The sequence below is a fragment of the Notamacropus eugenii genome, chromosome 6 (assembly GCF_028372415.1).
Source record: "Notamacropus eugenii isolate mMacEug1 chromosome 6, mMacEug1.pri_v2, whole genome shotgun sequence".
Classification (NCBI taxonomy): domain Eukaryota; kingdom Metazoa; phylum Chordata; class Mammalia; order Diprotodontia; family Macropodidae; genus Notamacropus; species Notamacropus eugenii.
Genome location: NC_092877.1, coordinates 93,566,365 through 93,586,793, shown reverse-complemented (window position 1 = coordinate 93,586,793; position 20,429 = coordinate 93,566,365). Strand labels below are relative to the sequence as shown.

Here is a 20,429-nt window from a genome sequence, read left to right as displayed (position 1 = left end):
CCAGTGGAATGAGCCCAAAAGATCAGTTAACTCCCTCAATAAAGGATTATTGCTGCCTTTCTACCTAATCCTTAAAGTCTTCACATTATGTCATTTGTAATAATCAAACTTTTTAAATGTCTTCTTTATTATTGTTTTGCTGAGTGCTCTGCAAAGTGAATTGAGTACCTAAGTCTTCTGCCTCTCAAGGACTGTGATGTAAGACAAAATCCTGGCAAATATGTATTTTGATATTTATAAGGATGAAAGTATACTTTGTATAATGGGTGGTAGACACGCAAATTCTGACTTGTATGCTCTGACAAGGTGATGTTGAAACTGGGAGAAATCACTCCCTTAAGTCTCATTAACTGGAAAGGGCTTTGAGAAAGAAATGGAAATTCCAAGGGCTCTAACTGAATGATGCAATAAAGGAAATTTTGGAAAACTGCTAACCACCAAAGAACTTCCAGGCATGCTGATAAATCACTATATGCATAAGCTTCTGAGGTGGGGATGGAATAGTTTCTTAAAGGGGCAAGGAGAAATCCTTTAGCACTTTCTTTTTTTTATTAGAACTTTAAATATGGTTTTAAAAAGGTTTGTAGTAACCGAAAGCTCTGCTGCAAATGCAGCTTGAATTTAACTTTGGGGAAAGGTGTACTTTTTACTGTATAAGTAAACACGTTTTAAGTGAATTGGAAAGGTGAATGGGAAATTAGGAGTGAAAGTGAAATTTTTTTCTATCCACAGTTAAGTATTTGAGGACTTAAACAATCATGTGTTCGTGCTATCTGTAATTATTTATCTCTCTCTAAGCTTAGTCATAAAGATAAAATGATCAGAGGCAGGGAACTTGGGACCTTTCCTCTGATTTTGTTCTCCAGCCAAGAAATTAAAGCCTCTGGGACAGGAGTTCTTAATCTGGGGTTCATGAACTTTTTTCTAATGTTTTGATAACGTTTTCAATCTAATAGGTTTTATTTGTAATCCTATGTATTTTGTTTTAAGCATCTGAATACATTATTCTGAGAAGGGTTTTCACTAGATTGCCAAGGGGGCCCATAACAACAACAAACCTTTGCTCTAGGATGAGAAACACAGCTCTTCAGGATTCTGATGCTAACTTCCCCTAGTATGTTGGTCATCTGTGCAAATACTTATGCTCTGGGAGAACCGTCAACTAGAAATACACAAGTCTGAAACATTCCATTCTTTAAACCTTTTTCCAGCTTAATAAGCAGTGACTGATGACAGCGGAATAATGTCTGGTTTCCTCTGGGTCTATTCTGTGAGCCGTGGCAAGCAAATGGAAAGCCACTGCCCATTTGTGAAGGCAAGTAGCAAGGGGTAGGTCATATAGGGGCTGGAGTGGTAAGCATGAAATATGAAGCAAAAAGGGCCTGAGGCAAGAGGTCTGTACACCTGCACCAGAGTAAGGTCAGCTGTGGGAGCCTAGGTGTAAGTCTATGAGATCGAAGGGCTAGAGCCAGGACATGCGGTGACTTTGGGGTTCAAAGACATCGTTCAAAGACATCTGATGACAAGGTCTATGCTTGAACAAAGAGCTCATGCAGAATCTTCATGCGCAGTGCAACAAGCACACCTCTTTGGGCAAATGATCCTAACCTTGCTTGTTCCTTCTAACAAAAGAACCAAAACCTTAGCCAAAGAAAGCACCTACCTGCTGTCAGACCATTAATACTAAAAAAAGTTTTTATAAACACCAAAACATTTATAGCAGCACTTTTTAATCATAGCAAAGAACTGGAAACAAATTGTACCTACTGAAGAAAGGTTGAACAAATTTTGGTACATGAACATCACTCCTCTTAAGTTCTTTCTTTCTTTAAGGAGTACCTTTATTACCATTTAAAAAATATTTTACTGAATATTTCCCAATTACATATAAAAATTTTTAACATTCATTTTTAAAAAACTGAGTTCTAAATTCTCTCCTTCCCTTATGCCCCTTTAGAGAGTGAGCAATATGATACCGATTACACGTGTGAAGTCATGCAGAACATATTACCTATGTTGTAAAAGAAAACACATGGTTTCTTTCACGACTAACATGGGAATGTTCTGCATGACTGCACAGATACAACCTATATCAAATTCTTCACCATCTCAGGGAGGAAAAGGGGGAAAGAATTTAGAACTAAGAATTTTAAAAAATGAATGTTAAAAATTTTTACATGTGATTGTGAAAAGTATTCAAAAAAAGAAAACACTAAAAAAATTTTTTTTAAAGTGTGCTTAAATCTGCACTCAAGGTTCATGAGTTCTTTCTCTGGAGATAGATAACTTTTTTCATCAAGGATCCTTTGGAACTATCTTGGATCACTGTCTTGATCAGAGTACCGAAGTCTTTCACAGTTGATCATTCTTACAACATTACTGTTATTATGTACAATGTTCTCCTGGTTCTGCTCACATCACTTTACATCAGTTCATTTAAGTTTTCCCAGGTTATGATTTATTCTTTATCCTTTAATGGAAGCATTTGTAACAAAAAATCTTATGTGTAATCACCATAATTTATGGATCAGAATTGTGCATTCGACTTAAATGTTACTTATTCCATATGCATCCACATCTACATTTTTGTCTTAGATTTGTGATCGATGAAATTGTATTCTTTGATTATTCTCTATATTAACTTACCTGAATGATTAGGCCTCACACACAGGCACAAATATTTATTACTGATTGCAGCCTTCTCTATACCTTGGGTCTCTTCTCTTGAGCACATATCTGTTAAATCCATAGTGAGATAAGATTTTATGTGTCTTATACACTGGCTATATATAAGCTGTAAAACAATTATCTACAGGAAATGCAAAATAATGTTACTGCAATCTACGTTGGCTTTCCATTTTTTTCTCAGTTCTTACTATTTGGTTGTTTTTTAAAATAAAAAACTGTAAATTTCTCTCTTCCAATGGTTAAATACTTTAATCGAACAGCCAACTGAATATATTTCAAATTTGACACATATTTGACATTGTTACAATCTAAATTAATTTCCTGATTGAGAAATGACCGATAGAGTCCAAATGCAGATCCAAAAGCATGCTGTTTTCATGTTATTTTTTTTCTTTTGGTCTATTTCTTCTTTCTCAATATGACTAATATAAATATATGATTTACATGATTGCACATATATAATCTACATCAAATTGCTTTCCATTTTGGGAGGAATGAAGAGTGAAAATTGAGAACTCAAAGTTTTAAAAAAATGAATGTTAAAAACTGTCTTTTCATGTAATTGGAAAAACATAAAATACTATTTAAAAAGGAAAAAATAAATTTCCTAACAAAAACATTTGCTGGTTTACTTATTCATCAGAGTCCTTTTAAACTCTTCCCTCAGACAAATAGTAACGTAAAATTATCTCTTTCACATTATAATACTTATATTGATATGAAATCTCCATTCAAAACATGAAGAAACAAACCTCTTCCAATTATTTCAGTGCTGACAGACAACTATACATGGGCAAGTTAACTGTTTGTAGTCATGACTGATAATGAATACTGCTTTCAAGCCTGTTTTCACAATTAAGATGTGATGATGCATATATGCAATGTGGATGAAAGATCCTTTGAAAGCTCCTAATGAAATTTTAAGTATGCTGTTACATCAAATTTTTACCAAGATGTTTTATGCTTTTATTTCAGTAAGCTAAAGTTCAAGGGGAAGATGAGGAAAAACTAATCTCCAAATGATTCACTAAAAAAACCCAACACCTCAATACTTGAAGAATGTTAAATAAAGTCAGGTCACATTTCCATCAGACATAAGCATTTCTGGTGTTAAGGACGCATCTAATAGTGTGGGATCAATAACATCAGGAACTTTAAGATGTCTTATCAATTTATAGATTCATATGGTTCTTGTCTTCCTTTTTGCCACTAGATTTTTCAGGAAGAATTCACCTATTGAAGGAAAATAACAATTTAAATTAATATTCCAATGAAAGTCAATTCCATTTGAAAATTTTTTTTCAAGTGTCTAGAATTTCATTATTCAATTGCAATGGTTCCCAGTTGCTTAATTTGCTATCTTGAGAAATTTTCAACACTGGACTGCGCATCTTCTTTCAAATTCCAAAGCCAATATTTTTCTAACTTAAGAGAACTGCTAGCTTCCTCACCTTTATCATTCATTAGCTATCTTTTTGCTCCTATAATTATCACCAGCTCTCATCTTTTTTTAGTTTACCTCCTTTTCATCTGTTATTCTTTCTAACAACCTAATAGTATAAATAATAAAAGATCCTTATTCCATAAGTCTGCAGTTATGTATTTAATTTGCCTTAAGTAAGCTGTCTGTTATTTGTTACTGTCAGCAAAATTCATTTCTGAAAACAAAATCTATCACATTATTAACTAGGGTATGATGTTTTATAAAACAGACATTTTTGTGGCTTGACAGACACGACTGGTTATAACTATTTAGCTCAATCAATCGTATAGGGGAAGATAAAACTTGCTTCATAATAATCTCACCATTTGAACTTTTATTTTTATTTGGCACTTATGCTATAGTATAATTCCCCTTTATCTGAAAAATGCCTTCCCTTAAAAATTCCACATTTGTAGGGCTAGCCTTTCTTTGTTTCTATTTTCCTTGGTCTCATGGGGCCAGGTGATGTAATCTGTATGTTCCTTTAATCAACAAATGTTTCTTAAGTGCTCTTTTCAAACACCATGATACAACATATTTTTTCAAAGTTGACATCGTAACTACAATATATCCTCCCAATCATGTTGTTATGATCTATTAGCTATCCGGACCCTCCCCTAGCTTTCTCCATGATTCTGGCACTTGGCTCAGTTTTTCTCTCTACGCTTTCCATCATTCTTGAAGACTTCAATAGCCATTCTACCAATCCTTCTAACACCCTTTCCTCACTCCCACAATTTCCAACTTTACTTTTTGGGCATTCATGATTGTAAGCCTTACCCCCACTAAAACTGCTCTAATATCTGAAACTCTGAAATTCTTTTATCTGATCAAAAACTCCTTAATGCCTTCCCACTCCTTTATGAGTCTAATATTTGTTCTTTATTTCTACTGTATTAGTTGGATTCTATATTTTTCCCCTTTTATCCACCTTGTTCTGGCCCTACTTCCTTGACTACCTGGCCTTTAACCTAGTATGTCATTTTAGCAATGCCCTCTCCTCCACTACTGAATCGCTTATCTCCTTAATATATTGCTAATCTTGTCCAGCTATTATTAACTCTGTTGCATTTCCACATGGTTGAGCACTTTTGAAGATAGTCACAGAACTATGCTAAATACAGTACAAATTTAATGTTATCTTGCCCCAACTTGGCTGTCTGCTGAGGGCAGTCACTATCACTCTCCTATTGCCCACCACAGCCCTCAATTGCATGCCCACCACTTTCCTTGTCAGCTGATAATTTTGCCTTCTAACTTTACAAAGATAGATGATTGAAGTCATTTGACCTCAACTCCCCTGACTTCCCTTCTTTTCACTTTCTGAGGTACAGACCTCAAATATCCTCTTCTCCCCCATTATCTTACTCAGGATCAGAAATGAGGTGATTTTTAAGACCTGTAGCCAATAAGGTTCATCATAAGAATGGGGACAACAGTCCTGGGAACTCTTTAACATCCACTTAACCTGGCAGAAGAGGGCTAAATATTTATCAAGCTGTCAACCCAAGTCATCATTTGAGGATTAAAAAAAAACCCCAAAGATCTATAGGAATATCATTACCAGGTCTGTATCCCTAAACAGATTAAAAAAGGAAAAGGGCCTATATGTACAAAAATATTTACAGCAGTTCTTTTTTGGTGGCAAAGGATCTGAAATTGAGGAGATACCCATCAATTGGGGAATGGTTGAAAAAATTTTGGTATATGATTATGATGGAATACTAACTGCCATGCTAAAAGAAATGATGAGCACAATGTTCTCAGAAAAAGTGGTTACATGAGCTGATACAAAGTGAAATGTATCGTGTACAAAGTAATAGCAATATTGTAAGATGATCAGCTGTGAATGACAGCTATTCTCAGCTAATATAATGAACCAAGACCATTCTGAAAGATTTGTGATGAAAAATGCTATCCATCCCCAGAGAAAGAAGTGAAGGTGTCTGAATACACTGACGCATACATTTTTACTTTAATTTTCTTGAGGTTTTGTTTTGGGGTTTTTTGGTCTATGTTTTCTTTCACAACATGACTAATATGGAACTGTTTTACATGACTACACATGTATAACCTATACTGAATTGCTTGCCTTCCAAAGGAGAGGGTTGGTTAGGGAGGAAGAAAGAGAATTTGGAGCTCAAAGTTTTAAAAATGAAATGCTAAAAATTGTTTTTACATGCAACTAAAGAAAAACAAAATACTAAACAAATTTTTAAAAACAACCCAAGGTCTAGAATAATCTAAACTTTAGCAGAGGAATTAAATGGCACTAAGAGGTTTGTGGACTAATATCCAAATAACTTTTTCTAACTTGACTGAAAATTCTATTTCTATATATTAATACAGAAATGTATTAGTAGTGTTTAGTCTTTAGATGTTAGAAAAATTTTTAAGTACTATTTCTGTGAAGGTTTAAAAAATTTAAGAGATACTTCTTAATTATGGTCCTCATATATTAAAAATTATGCATATTTTTTAACTTTCTCAGTATCATTGTATGAGGTGCAATGTAACTAATTTCTAAAGTTCCATAATCTTAGCATTTTCCACTAAAAGAGAATCTATCTTTGCATAACTTAGACTCACTCTTAGTTCATTACAACTCCTTTAATGTCCTGGGAGAAAAAAAACACTGAGTAACAGTAATATATTTAAGCATTTATACGTGGAAACAATTTTTAATCAAGTTAGAAAAGTTCATATTTAGAACTTAAATATATTTTTAAAATGTTTTCTTTGGACATATGTCTAAAAATATTTTAAGCAGCTTTCTTCCAAAACAAAACCAAACAGGATTTTAAATCCCACTGACATCAAATGTGACACAAACCTTCTTTATATTAAATCTGTATTTGTCGTTGTTGTTCAGTTGTATCCAGCTCTTTGTGACTCCATGCACCATAGCACACCAGGCCTTTCTGACATAAGGGGTTCCTCTTCCAATATTCTATCTTTTAGCATTTTAATACTGTTCATATGGTTTTCTTGGCAAAGACATTGGAGGAGTTTGCCATTTCTTTTTCCAGTGGATCACCTTTTGTCAGAACTCTCCATTATGACCTGCCTGTTTTGGGTAAACCTGCATGGCAAAGATCATAGTTTCACTGAGTTACACAAGACCCTCTGCCATGACAAGGATCACCACAAACAAGGAAGGGTTAAATCTGTATATGGAATGTTTACTGACTCCATTTTAAAATGGCATTTTTCTCCTTAAAAAATGTTTTCTTTCAGACTCAAGTTACTGCCCAAAGTAAGAACTGAATTTCAGAGAGACAAGCTTTAAAAGTTCTTTGCCTCTGGAAAAAATAAATTATAAAGGTGAGTGTTCATATAATAATGCTGTCAGAAAGGCACTTTTTTATAGCTAGAAGTTATCTGATTGTAGGGACTTCGAGATGCTGCTGGCACCATTTTCAAATCAGTCCTTGCCAAAAAGATAAACGTGCCTCCGGAAAACATATTATTGAGCATCATGCTATAGAAATTTGAACTGTGAAAACAAGCTGTTTATTTCCAAAAATATCATTTCACCTGCACTATAAAAAAAACAAAACACTAGAAAGAAGAAAAAGTTTAAAAGAGAAAAAGTTCTTGGTTTAGTAAGCAAACTATATTTAAGAAATAATTCCCTTAAATACAGCATGTCAATAAAAAAGCTCATATAATACCCTACAAAACAAACATTTTAAAAATAAAAATAACTATCGTAATTTGTTGCACAACTTTAGTTTGGGATTTTATGTTACATGTAAATTTATAACTTAAAAAAAGTGTCCTGCAGTCCTTACCTGCTTTATATGAGGAGCGTACTAATGGTCCACTGGCAGTATAATAAAATCCAAGTTCATTTCCTATTTTTTCCCAGTACTTGAACTTTTCAGGAGTGATATACTCTTCTACCTAGATTTAAGGAAGGAGTTAAGGTCAATTTCTAGTAGTTCCTCAAAATCATAACACAGGAAAATAATGCCTTTGAATTCTCCTTTTTTATCAGAATGAAAGTCTACTCTTGATTATTTACTTTATGACCTAGAGAACTGAATTTCTGAGCTGGCTGGGACCTTGTAGATCAGTCAATCTGACTTCTCCAAATTTCATAGATGAGGACCTGAGGCCAAAAGAATTTAAGTGAAAAGTCAAGAACCTCATCTTCTCACCCACTGCTTTCTCTACTATGTTATATTGCTTTCTAAGTTCCTGCTTTTCCCTCTTAATTAGCTAGCTATCTGTCTCTGCCTTCTAGTGATTTCATGGGTTCACATGTACCTTATTAGAACTAAGACAGAGAAACAGAGGAGATACAAAAGTCAATTTTGCTCTGTTTGAAATTCCAAAAAATGGCACAGGAGAAAAGACAATCATATCCTTAAATCTTATTTTTCTGTTGTACTTTTTTATCTAATAGTAGGCAAAAAAAAAAGACCTAATAAAGCTCGGCTCTGCCAATATAATAAAATTGGCAATACTTACTTAAATTTATAGAATCAGAGATAAAGCTAACTGCCAAACAGTGATTTTATAAAACTAGGAAAAAAAGGCAAAATTTATCTGGAAGAAAAAAAAAGACACGGCTAGAGTCCCTCTTAAAAGAGCATTTTGAATAGGCAGTCAGCAACTGAGAGAACAGGGTCTAAGTTGTTGTCTGGTTGTTCCAGTTGTGTGCAACTTTTCATGACCCCATCTGGAGTTTTCTTGGCAAAGATACTGGAGTGGTTTGCCATTTCCTTCTCCAGATCATTTTACGGATGAGAAAACTGAGGCAAACAAAGTTAAGTGGTCACATAAGTTAGTAAATATCTGAGGTCAGACTTGAACTTAGAAAGATCAATCTTCCTGACGTCAGGCTGGGTCTTCTATCCACTATGGCACCACCTAAGCACCAGCTCTCAAACTGAACAAAGAAGTACTAATTAAAACCATCTAAGACTACAGATGAGGTAAACAGGACCTAGAAGCCACTGAACTCAAAAGTTTACTGTTAGAAATCCAAAGAGGGTAAGGAGAAGCTACTTGATGAAAACTGCCTGGAAAACCAGAAAGCAGTCTGGTAGAAAATAGATTCAGATCAGCATCTCACACCATATACCAAAATAAGTTCCAAATCAGATGGTATCAAATGTCATCACAAATTAGAGCCATAGAAAGGAAATAACTTTCACAAATATGGAAAGCAGAAGAGTTCTTGTCCAAATAAGGGATAGCAAAACCTACAAGATGTAAAATGCACAATTTTGATCACATAAAATGAAAAGCTATGCAAGTAGAAGGGAAACAATTGGAAAAAAAGAATCTTTGCAGCAAATTTCTCTTATGAAGCTCTCTTATCCAAGGACACAGGGAACTGGTATAAGCATTTAAGAAGAAGCACTCCCTGAAAGATACATGGTCAAAAAATATGAAGAGACAGTTCTTAAAATAAGGGCAAACTATGAACAATCATATGAAAAAATGCTCCAGATCATTTATATAAGAAATAGAAATGGAAGCAACCCTGAACTTTTATGCCATGCCCTAAGATTGCAAAGATGACCAAAGAGACTGTTGTTGGAGGACAGGAACACTAATGTCGGTGCACTATGTAATGCATTCTGGAACCATACAAACTGTATATGCCCTTTGATCCAGTGATACCAGGACTAGGTATATACCCCAAAGACATCAAAGAAAGAGGGAAAAGTCCCATATGCAGAAAAATTAGTTATAGAACATTTTTTATTGTTACAAAGAACTAGAAAATAGGAGGATGCTCATTCAACTGGGGATGTCAAATAAACTAAGGTATGTGAATATGATGAAATGTTATTGAGCCTTAAGAAATTATAAGATGGATAGATTAAGACAAACATGCCAAGGCTTGCATGAACTGATACAGAGTGAAATAAGCAAAATCAAAGGAGAACAATTTACAAATGACCACAACGCTGTCAAAGAAAAAGAACAATGACCAATGCAACCACTAATCCCAGTGCCAGAGGACGGATGCTGGATGAAGCTTTCCACCTCTTAAAGAGAGGTAACAGTCTAGCAGTGGAGTGAAGCAGACACTTTCAGACATGACAATATGTGATTGGTTTAGCTTCGGTGTACTTATTTGTTTGGTGGGAAAGAGGGATTTTTTTCTGGTGGGGGGTACATTATGAAAAGGAGTGGAAATTAGCCAAAAAAAGTACATAGAAAAGAGTGGAAGGAAACAAAGATGAGAAGGGTAATGTAGGAACTTATGTGATAAATTAATACGTACTTCAAAAATAAAATCTGTCTCTAATAGAGAATCATGATATCATATACAATCCTTTCTGTTCTTCTTTGTATAAGGAAATGTCCACTGACTGTATCAAGTTCAAACAACAGAAAAAGAAAATATCTTAGAAGATTTAAAAAAAAAGAATTAACCAAGTCTAGGTCAAAAGCAGCACCTTGAAGGTCCTCTCCTTTGTTCCTCATTTCTCTGATACTGGTCATATAATTCTTAGGCATTGGACGAGGAGTCAGGAACATCTGGAGTCAACTGCCTCAAACACACTTAATTTCTCTGGGTGTCAGTTTGTTCATTTGTAAAATGAAGAAGTTAGACTTGATAATCATTAAGATCCAGCTCTAGATCTAGGATTCTATGAGTAGGGTTTCCCCATTCCCTTTGCATATTCTTATTCTAATATTATAAACCTTGACATGTGTCGACAAGATATTTCTATGTAGAATAAAATGAAAATTAGGCAGCATTTTGTTTATCTAGCTTTAAAGCTGAAGATCCAATGTAAATTATAATTAAGCTTCCAGAAAAGGTAAAAAGATACTGTACCTTAAGATTGCGCTTTGTTGGTTGCATATATTGTCCTAAGGTCAAACAGTCCACATCTGCCTCACGTAGTGCTATAGAAAGAAGCACAAACTTCCTTAGCAGATGTTATGACAATGTACATCTAGGTCTAGGGCTTCCTATGGAGTGCTCCGGAATAGTAAGGGCGATAACTTTAAATTGACCTATAACTCTGGTAATCAGGGTCAGATCTATGCTGCATCTAATAAACTAATCATGTTTTAACAGGTTTTTATTCTCTATGTAGAATTTATGTTTGGGAGGACATGGTTTGATGTATGATATATCTGACTAATTAACTGTTTGGAAGAGGATTCTACTATAAAGGGTTAAGATTGGCTAATTATCTAATTAAGTTTTAAAATAAGTGACCAGACAAATAGTTTTTAAGTAGGATAAAAATATAGGGGAGAAACAAATAAAATTATAGTTTTACAAACTACAAACCCAAAAATTAACACAGAAAATGGACTTTTAGGACTAGAATTCAACAAAGCCCAATGCTTTGGGATGCTATGTGATTATATAAGTGAGGGATAATGTTATGTTCTAACTTCATTCAAGGGTAGGGAGAACAGTAATATAAAAGACTCACATTTAGGGTCTGATAACCAACTTTCAAAGTAGTAAAACAGTAAAATTTTTTTCATTTTGTCACTGATTGTGACCACTTTCTGTATATGACAGTTATATTTAAACTACAGAAACACGGGAGGCAGCATACGAATATGGTAGGATCTTTGATGTGGACTCCTCCCAATGACCATATTACATAAGAAAGGTTTCCTGTGTTTTTCTGCTAATTTACCTTTCATTGTTGAATATACTTGCTCATCAGTCTCTCCTAAGCCCAACATTATGGATGTTTTAGAAACGACATCAGGCTGAACCTTCTTGGCATGTTTCAGTACTTGCAGAGATTGGTTAAAATTGGCTCGGGGATCACGTACTTTCCTTTAAAAAGATCAGTTGTTATCAATGAATCAAATTAAAAAGTTTAAGACTTAAAAAGACTAGAAAACTGTACATTCTGTATGTCATGTAATTTAGTGGTAGTACTTCTGCATAAATATTTTACTGTTAAGTAAGAAAAAAACAAGATGCTGTTGCCATTCTTAGGTGTTCTGCTTGTGGTAAAAGGAGGGGGGGGAAGATTGGGCAAAGTTATACTACAGTGTCCAAGGAGGGAGGTTCTCCCATCATACCCATTTTGGTACTAAAAAATCAGCAACTAGAAGCTACAAAAGATAAATAAAAAGAGGTGGTCAGAGTATGGGAATGTGTATGGGAATTTGGAGAAGGTAAGGAAGCCCTAGTAACTGAACAAAGGAAAAAAATTAAGTTGAATCTACTATTCTAAGGTCTGAGAAACTTTTATGCTGATTCTCTTTATAAAGAACAAGCTGCCCTCTGCTGGTAAAATAAAAAAATATTCCAGGCCATTCAAATAAAAAAAATAGATGATTCTGGAATTTTCAGTGAAAAGAATGTTACTTAAGCAGAACTAGTCAACTGGCACTGACTGGTGGTGAGATCTAAAACAAAGGAAAGCTGTACTGGGCTGTGTGCCAGGCTTAAATGGCAAGAAATTAAAAAAAAAAACACCTTTAAAAGAATATATACCAGAAAGTTGCTAATATAAATCAGAAAACTTTCTGGTTATTTTCATATTAAATTTGGTTGATATATGATATGAAACTGATTAGCAGGGGAAAGAGAAAGAAAAACTTAGTGATTTAAAACCACAACAATTACCGGAGAAAGACTAATTACTTCTGAAACAAATTCTCTTCTGAATTAAATTAATTCTTCCATATGTTTGTGGTTTAGTTAAAATGCTGATAACTGCTTGCAATAGCTGCTCCTTTCAAGTTTTACTGCACTGGGTAATAACGAGAACAACTGCATAAAATCCTTGCAAAATGCTTTCCCAGGGTGGGGGTGGGGGGGACGGACTCAAGATGGAGGAGTAGAAAGACACACATATGCTGGCTCTCCCCACACAGCTCATAAAATACCTGTAGAGAGGGACTCTCAACAAGTTCTGGAGCAGCAGAAGTGGAGAACAACAGAGTGGAGGAGATTTCCAGCCCAGGGTAACCTGAAAGGCCCATGGGAAAAGTCAGTTGCACCAGACGTGGAGTAGAGCCCAGCCCAGCCTTGGCCACACAGCTTTCGAACAGCCCTCAGGGGTGGAATCTCCAGTCTCCAGTCCCAGTAGCAGCAGTTCACAGATCCCTCAACCCACAGGCGCCAAAGGTCAATGACAGGGTTTTTTCAGCTGGTGGGGAAGGGAGAAGGGCCTTCCCATAGCTCTGGCCTCAGGCAGCGGCTGCAGAGGCCACATAGGGAAGGCAGCAGCAGTTCCCACAGCAGCCCCTACAGTAGCCTCCATTGTTGGATGGCAAGGCCCTGAGGGAGCTGATCTTTATCTCACACTGAATGGCAGCCCTGCCCATGCAGCTTATCTGAATCTCAGCCCCCAGTACTGGCTTGGTGGAACTGGAGGCCAGGTGGCTGTGGAGAGGAAACTCTGCTAAGATTCTGGGCACAAAAATCTCTCCCTGCTCCCAGACCAGTGTACACGCTTGATTGTGCCACCTTGGAGGAACTGAGATCTTACAGATTCCCAAAGTACACCGTACTCTTGACAAAGGACCCAAAAGTCAAGTAACTGGTTGGGAAAATGCAGAAAAAAGGGAAAAAAAATAAGACTATAGAAGCAAAATGTTTTCCCAGAATCCAAGGAAATGCAAGTGTTTCAAAATTAATCTTGACTAAAGGTTAAAAGAATTTTTTTAACACCCAATACAGGTCTAAATGTAAAATCTTAACGGTTCAGCAATTGTTTCTAATATTGAATATGAAGGAAAAAAAGGGGGGCTGTCACTTTTTCTAAGACAAAGCCCAAGCATACATGAAAGGAAAAGTCCTTTGCATTATTTTGCATTATTAAAATGAGAGCTCCCTTGTTCCTTAACAGAATTATGACTGGCTGAAGTGTTCACTTATATAGAATTGTGCTGCTTTAAAAAAAAATTACTTTGAAAATAACACTATGATCTTACAAAGGAGCAACATGACTCAGCTGGCACCTCCAAAGTCAGCAGGCCTGGCGTGGAGTACTTCTCTGACATTGGCTGACTCTAGGCAAATAACTTCACCTCTTAATGCCTCAGGCTACTGTCTAAGACAGTAAGTGGTAGACAAAAGGGGAGGGAAGGGGGGGAAGGGAGAGGGAGAGAGAGAGAGAGAAAGAGAGAGAGAAAACACGTGTGTGCTTGCCTGTGTGTGTGTGTGTGTGTGTGTATGAATTACCTTTGTAATTCTGGAACAGTTTCCACATTATGAGCATACACATCTAATCCTGAGAGTACAACTTTTTCCACAGATTTAAGGTCTCCTCGGAAATCAGGGGTCAAACATTCCACTAATATATTTGAATTCCTAGAGGAAAATAAATAGGGAAAATAAAAATGACGAATAGTGAACTGTTCATAATATTGTTGCTCACACCCAAGATTTCTAGAATTTGTTCAATGGAATTTTTAATAATCTTTAGATTTTCAGCTTTTGTTTTTAAAACAAAGTTTACATGGCCAAACAGCATACTTTCAGGAAAGAGTATATGGATATATTTCATCTAAATCAGTGTTCAGTCAAGTAACTGGTAACTGTAATTTTAGTTTCTGTTTTACTTCATCAAATGAAATTCCCTAAATTTCTTAGAACTACAGTAAAAGCTATTTTCTGGGTTACTGAGTTGCCAGCTTTCCTCAAATGAACTGCAAACTAAACTTTAACCTTCTCACTTGTACTTTAGTACTCGTTCAGTTCCAGTAATATGAAATTATTATAAAACCTTTTCAAGCCACTGATGACAATCTGACACTTAATAATTACTGCTATAAAGTTCCTAGACCGTTTCCCTGGGAGAGCAGCTGCAGAGAACACCACAAATATTCATTCTTTAGAGAGGACTGATTGGAAAAAGAGTGCTCAATAGTTATTAAATACCTACTATATCTGCGGTGCCCCGAATGACTGCTTGTCAAGTCTCTGGAAAAAGAAGGTGGAAATGTGGTATAGTTGAAAGGGAATTGAACTTGAAGTGAGAGGCATTTGAGTTCAAATTCTGCTATTTTCCAAGTACTATGTAGCAAACTTTCTAGTCTGGTAAATTTCCTCCTTAATACATTTTCCCTTCTAAACTGAACCTGGTTTTTTTTTGAAGAATCATTATAATAACCCTGATATGAAGAACTCTTCCTATAAACAGAGAGAAGTACAACCCCTTCAGTTCAAGGATCCAAGACCATACTAGACCCCTGAAAATTCAAGTAAAAAAAAAAAAGTATTAATGCATTCTAACATTATTATTTAATGAACTCTGCTAGGCACTAGAAACCACTTCCCCCTCCTCAAAATGAAAAATAATGGATGTTGAAGAAACACAATACTTTCTTCAATGACCTTACTGAAGAAAGCTGTTAATGCTACAAAATGGGAAGGACATAAAAGAAAAGATGTCCACACTGACAATGACTATTTTCCAAAGAAGGCTGATCAACATAATTTAATTGTCATATAAAAGGGACCAAAAAAAACTAGAAACCACTTTAGCCAGCGAACATCTGATTTCCTTAACAAGCTGAAGCATCAAGAGCAAAACCAGTTTAAATGTATAAATCCATTTTTAAAACCATTAGTGAAGGGGATGATAGGGAATCATGACCAACATCACATCATAAAAAAATCAAAATCAATGCAGAAAATTCAGTAAAACATCCAACTAAAGAGATCATGCCAAAGTCCTTTAAGGAAGACCGAAACCAAAACAAAAGAAAAGCTGGATGAAAAATGGAAAAGTTCAGTAAAGATTTCCCTAACAAACTCTTTTGTCTATCAACAATAGCAGCACTGCCACATCTGGATTCTACTAGCAGTCCTTGGTGTGCGGGTTGGGAAAGAAGAAATGGTAATGAAGAAAACACGGAGGGGAAGAACAAGGGCACTAGCCATTTAAATGTAAAAAACAAATTTAGCTTTGGGTCACAAAAGCAGGTGGCAGGCTGGGTGGGCTGTAATCTGTCAATCCTTGCCCTAAAGGACACAAGCTCAGCTCAGTTATTCCTCCAGAAGTGTAGAGTTCTCCCATAAAGTTTTGAAGTCAAGAAGTAGGCTGGAAGAATAAATGGAGCAAAAAAACCCCCAAGAATTCTACCACAAAAAGCTATTATAGGGGCAAGGAACCTCAAGACACAAACGCAAAAGAAAATAATGAATGACTTCCTGGAAAAGATAAAGCAAGAGTAAAAGAAAATAATCTTAAATTTTCTTGATAAATCAGAGTGCTAGATAAAAAACTGGAAAATGTGATATGGAAGAAAGAATTAGAAAAGGAATGAAAAGCCTGAAAAAAAGGGGTACAAATCTTACTCAAGCAACAAATTCTGAAAATTAGAATGGAACAAAGGAAAACTAATGACTCCATCAACTTTGCTAAAAAAGTCAAAAGACTGAAAAAACAGTAAGATATCTCATAGCAGAAACAACTGACCTAGAAACCAGACTGAGAAGAGAGAATTTATAAGTCACTGAATTATCTGAAAGCCATGACTAGACATATATATTTTTTTAATTATAAAAGAAAAATTCCAGATCTTAGAACCAGGGGGCAAAGTAAAAACTGAAAAAATTCAATGGTAACTTCCTGAAAGAAACCCCAAAATGAAAACTCCCAGGAGCATGATACCCCAAATCAGGGGCTTCTATGTCAAAGAAAAAATCCTGTAAGTATCCAGCAAGAAAGAATTTAAGGACTGAGGAGTTACAGTCAGGATCACATATGATTTAGCAGCCACAACTTAAAGGAGCCTCTCGAGATCTTTGAGCACGATATTCCAAAAGGCAATTGATACAGGCTTACAAGAATAACTTACCCAGCAAAACTGAGTATAATCCTAAAGGGGAAAAATGGACCTTCAAGGCATTCCTGAGAAAAGACCAGACTTGTGTAGAAACCCTAATACTCAAACACAGGAGTTAGCAGAAATATAAAAACATCAACATGAATGAATGATAAAAGACTAAACAAGAATAAACTGTTTACATTCTAACACAGGGAGATGACACATGTCCCCCCCAGAACCCTGTCATTTTCAAGTGCCTTTCTTGTTGTTCAGTTGTTTTAGTCATGTCTGACTCTTTGTGACCACATTTGGGATTTTCTTGTCAAGGATACTGGAATGGTTTGCTATTTCCTTCTCTATCTCATTTTATAGAGGAAGAAACGGAGGCAAACTGGGTTAAGTGACTTGCCCAGAGTCACACAGCTAATAAATATTTGAGTCCACATTTGAACTCGGGTTTTCCTGAGTGCAGGTCCAATGCTCTATCCACTGAGTGTAATGTCAATGCCCATAGCAGCTGCTATGAATATGCATAAATATTTCCAGGGTAAATTCACAAAATACAATAAACTTTCTTCCTCAAAGGCAGAAACAAAATATTTATTTGGGACATAATTAGAATACTAGGAGGTAAGATTTAACAGAGTAATTATCACTAATCCAGGAAGCACCAACAATCTTAAACCTTCTGTCAGGCCTCCCCACAAAAACAATTTCCCCTAGACAAATTCCTCTCTCCGCCCACTCACAGTTTGCTTTCTTCTCTCTGTTCTGCCTCTCTCACTCTTTGCTTGTGAGCTCTCTTTCTCTCCCTGGGCAAGCTTCTCCCAGTCTGAGCTCCATGTGACCCAGGCTTCATGTGACCATAGGCTCCATGTGTTCACAGACTCTATAAGTTAGGCCTATTAATGGGCGGGGAAGATTTTCCTATTCTTTTAACATTACATTGAGACATCTAGCTATCCCTTCAGGTACCAAAGGAGTCTAATTAGAAAGAGGGGCCTCAAAGTGGTTCTGTTATGTTCTGATGATCCTGAAATATTCATGGAAAAGGAATACACTGGGGAAAGGGGAAGGGTAAATAAGAGAAAAGATGGGGAAAACCATCTTATATAATCAGGGTACAAGAGTAGCAATCTAAACAAACATGGAGAGGGGAGATGTTTGAACTTGAACCTCACTCTCATCTGAACTGGTCAGTATTTAGTACAGTTCCTTACACGTAGTAGGGACATATTGATTGATTCATTAAAAGAAGCAAGTATACATGAACACACACACACACACACTCTTTCTCTCCTTGTCATTCTCTCACTCTCTCTGGTACTGAAATACATTTTACTCCACAGAGAAAGCAGAAGGGAAAGGGAGAAGGGCAAGGAAATGAAAAGTAGGATAGATTAAGGGGGAGAGTAATTCTAAACAAAACAAATTCAGATGTATAAAAAGTATAACGGCTATTTTTGTGGTTGCAAAGAGACTGGAAATGGTGGGTAGGTAACTATTTATTGAGGAGTGGCTGAAAAAATTACAACATTTAAAATATAACATTATATGAATGTGATAGAATATGATTGTGTTGTAAGAAACAATGGCGAGCAGGGAAAGCTAGGAAGACAGCAGCTGATGTTGTGTGAAGTAAGCAGAACAAGGAGAATTTATATGGTTTGTAATAAAGACATACATCTTTCAAAAACTTAGAAATTCTGAATAATGCCATGACCAACCACGATTCAGAGCACTCATGACAAAACCTATTATTCACACTGTGACAGATTCAGAGTGCTGATTGAAACATTTTTGGGAAATGGACAATGTGGAATGTTTTGATTAACATTATACTTGTTTGTATCAGTTTTTTCTTTTTCTCAATACAGTTTGGGGTGAGGGGAGAAAAGTGAGGGATAAAGAATTTTTTTCTGAATGGAAAAATTTTTAATAAAAAACCCTCCAATTATAATATTTGTATCACTTTCTCAGATCTTTCTTTTCCCAAATTCTCTTTTCTTTCACTGTAATCTTATCCCAGAATTATCAAACTTAATTCCAATATAGTCATTTTATTCCTGAAACAATGTCTCAATTTCTAACATGAAGAAATCAGTTTGAGTCATAACATTTCTGTTCCCATCAGATTAATTTTTAGTAATGAGTTGCCAGGCAGTACTACATTTATTATGAAACTAAACTGAGATCAGAATATTCACTTTAAGAACACTGGAGGTCATTCAGCAGAGGATGGATGACCACTTGTAGAGGATGCTATAGAGGTCGTTCTTGGTCAGATAGGTATGGGCTGCATTAGGTGACCTATGTGACCTCTGAAGTCCTACCCAAATCTCAGATTATATTATTCTGTGCTATAGTATGACTTGCTACAACAAAGATAGGAGTAAAACACAATCAATTATCAAAAAACTGAACTTCCAAATCCACTGGTTCTCCATTTCCTTTTTCCCTTCCTTAAATAATCCTAACCACACTCAATCCAATTAAATACAGATCTTAAGATATTCTGAGATAGCTATGTGACACAGTAGATAGAGTGCCAGGCCTGGAGTCAGAAAGATGAGTCTTCTTTGTGTTTGTCCTTCATTCTCCAAGAGGACCATGACATTAAGATGACGGCAACTTGCAGTTGACTTTGATTTGAGTGAGGGAGTGCTGTGCAAGGTCACCAGCCTTACTTTTTCCTCGAGAGCCATCTGGGTCCAGTGGCCAGATATTCATCAGGACAACGGGAGACAGCCCAGGATACAAAGGTAAAACTCTAGCCATTTTTGGCTAAGGTCTTCTCATATTCTCACTTTGAATGAAATACACCCATTCAATAAATAGGCTGTAAGTAGTTACTCAAGGGATGGCTCCTTTAATAATAAAAATAAAAAAAAAATCAAACTGGCAGGGTAAAAGAGAAATAGTTACTATTTAGTATTTACAAGTGACACAGTAGATAGAGTGCCAGGCTTAGAGTCAGGATCATAAATGTTAGGAGAAATATAAATGTGGATCATTTCCTTTGCGTCCCCTCAGTTTATCCACTTTTTTTCTAAATATATGTCAGAACTTTTTGTCCACACATTATTGCTTTTGGGATTCCCTCCATGTATTATTATATGTGCATAATGTACCCTTTCTACTCACTAGATAGTTCTCTTAACCTCCAGTTCTTCATCAGGCATGAGAGAGACTCAGGGTTTACAAAATAATGAAAGGTAATTAAAATGATCCATAACATCTGTAAGAAACTGGAAACAAGCATGTATTCTTCAACTGGGAAACTACTGGACACACTGTGATAAATGACTGTAACAGACTGTCAATTTGCCATAAGACATGATGAATATGAGGAATTCAAAGAAACTCAGGAAGAGACATTTGAAATGGTACAGTGATAAGTAAACAGAAGCAAGAAAAGAATATGCACAATGACTACAAGGTATTAAGGACAATAACACTAAAAGACAATGTAATTCAGGTCAGTGCAATGACCAGTCTTGACTGAAGAACAGTAAAGATG

General features: G+C 35.8%; 1 protein-coding gene across 7 annotated transcripts in view; it reads right to left on the bottom strand.

The window, feature by feature from the left end:
* Positions 1-2,918: 2,918 nt before the first annotated feature.
* The window catches only part of LIAS (lipoic acid synthetase), a 24,481-nt gene continuing 6,970 nt past the window's right edge, over positions 2,919-20,429 (bottom strand). For 2 of the 7 annotated variants that reach the window (XM_072620523.1, XM_072620524.1), the window contains 5 exons: positions 14,316-14,444; positions 11,806-11,951; positions 10,980-11,050; positions 7,966-8,077; positions 2,919-3,921 (listed from right to left, as the gene is read on the bottom strand). In XM_072620523.1, coding sequence (XP_072476624.1) covers positions 3,869-3,921; positions 7,966-8,077; positions 10,980-11,050; positions 11,806-11,951; positions 14,316-14,444 — 511 coding nt within the window. In that variant the 3' untranslated portion in view covers positions 2,919-3,868. Of the gene's footprint in view, positions 3,922-7,004; positions 7,254-7,965; positions 8,078-10,979; positions 11,051-11,805; positions 11,952-13,015; positions 13,099-14,315; positions 14,445-18,396 lie in introns of those variants that run through there. The other 5 variants (XR_011969556.1, XR_011969555.1, XM_072620528.1 and 2 more) reach the window with 5 other exon arrangements.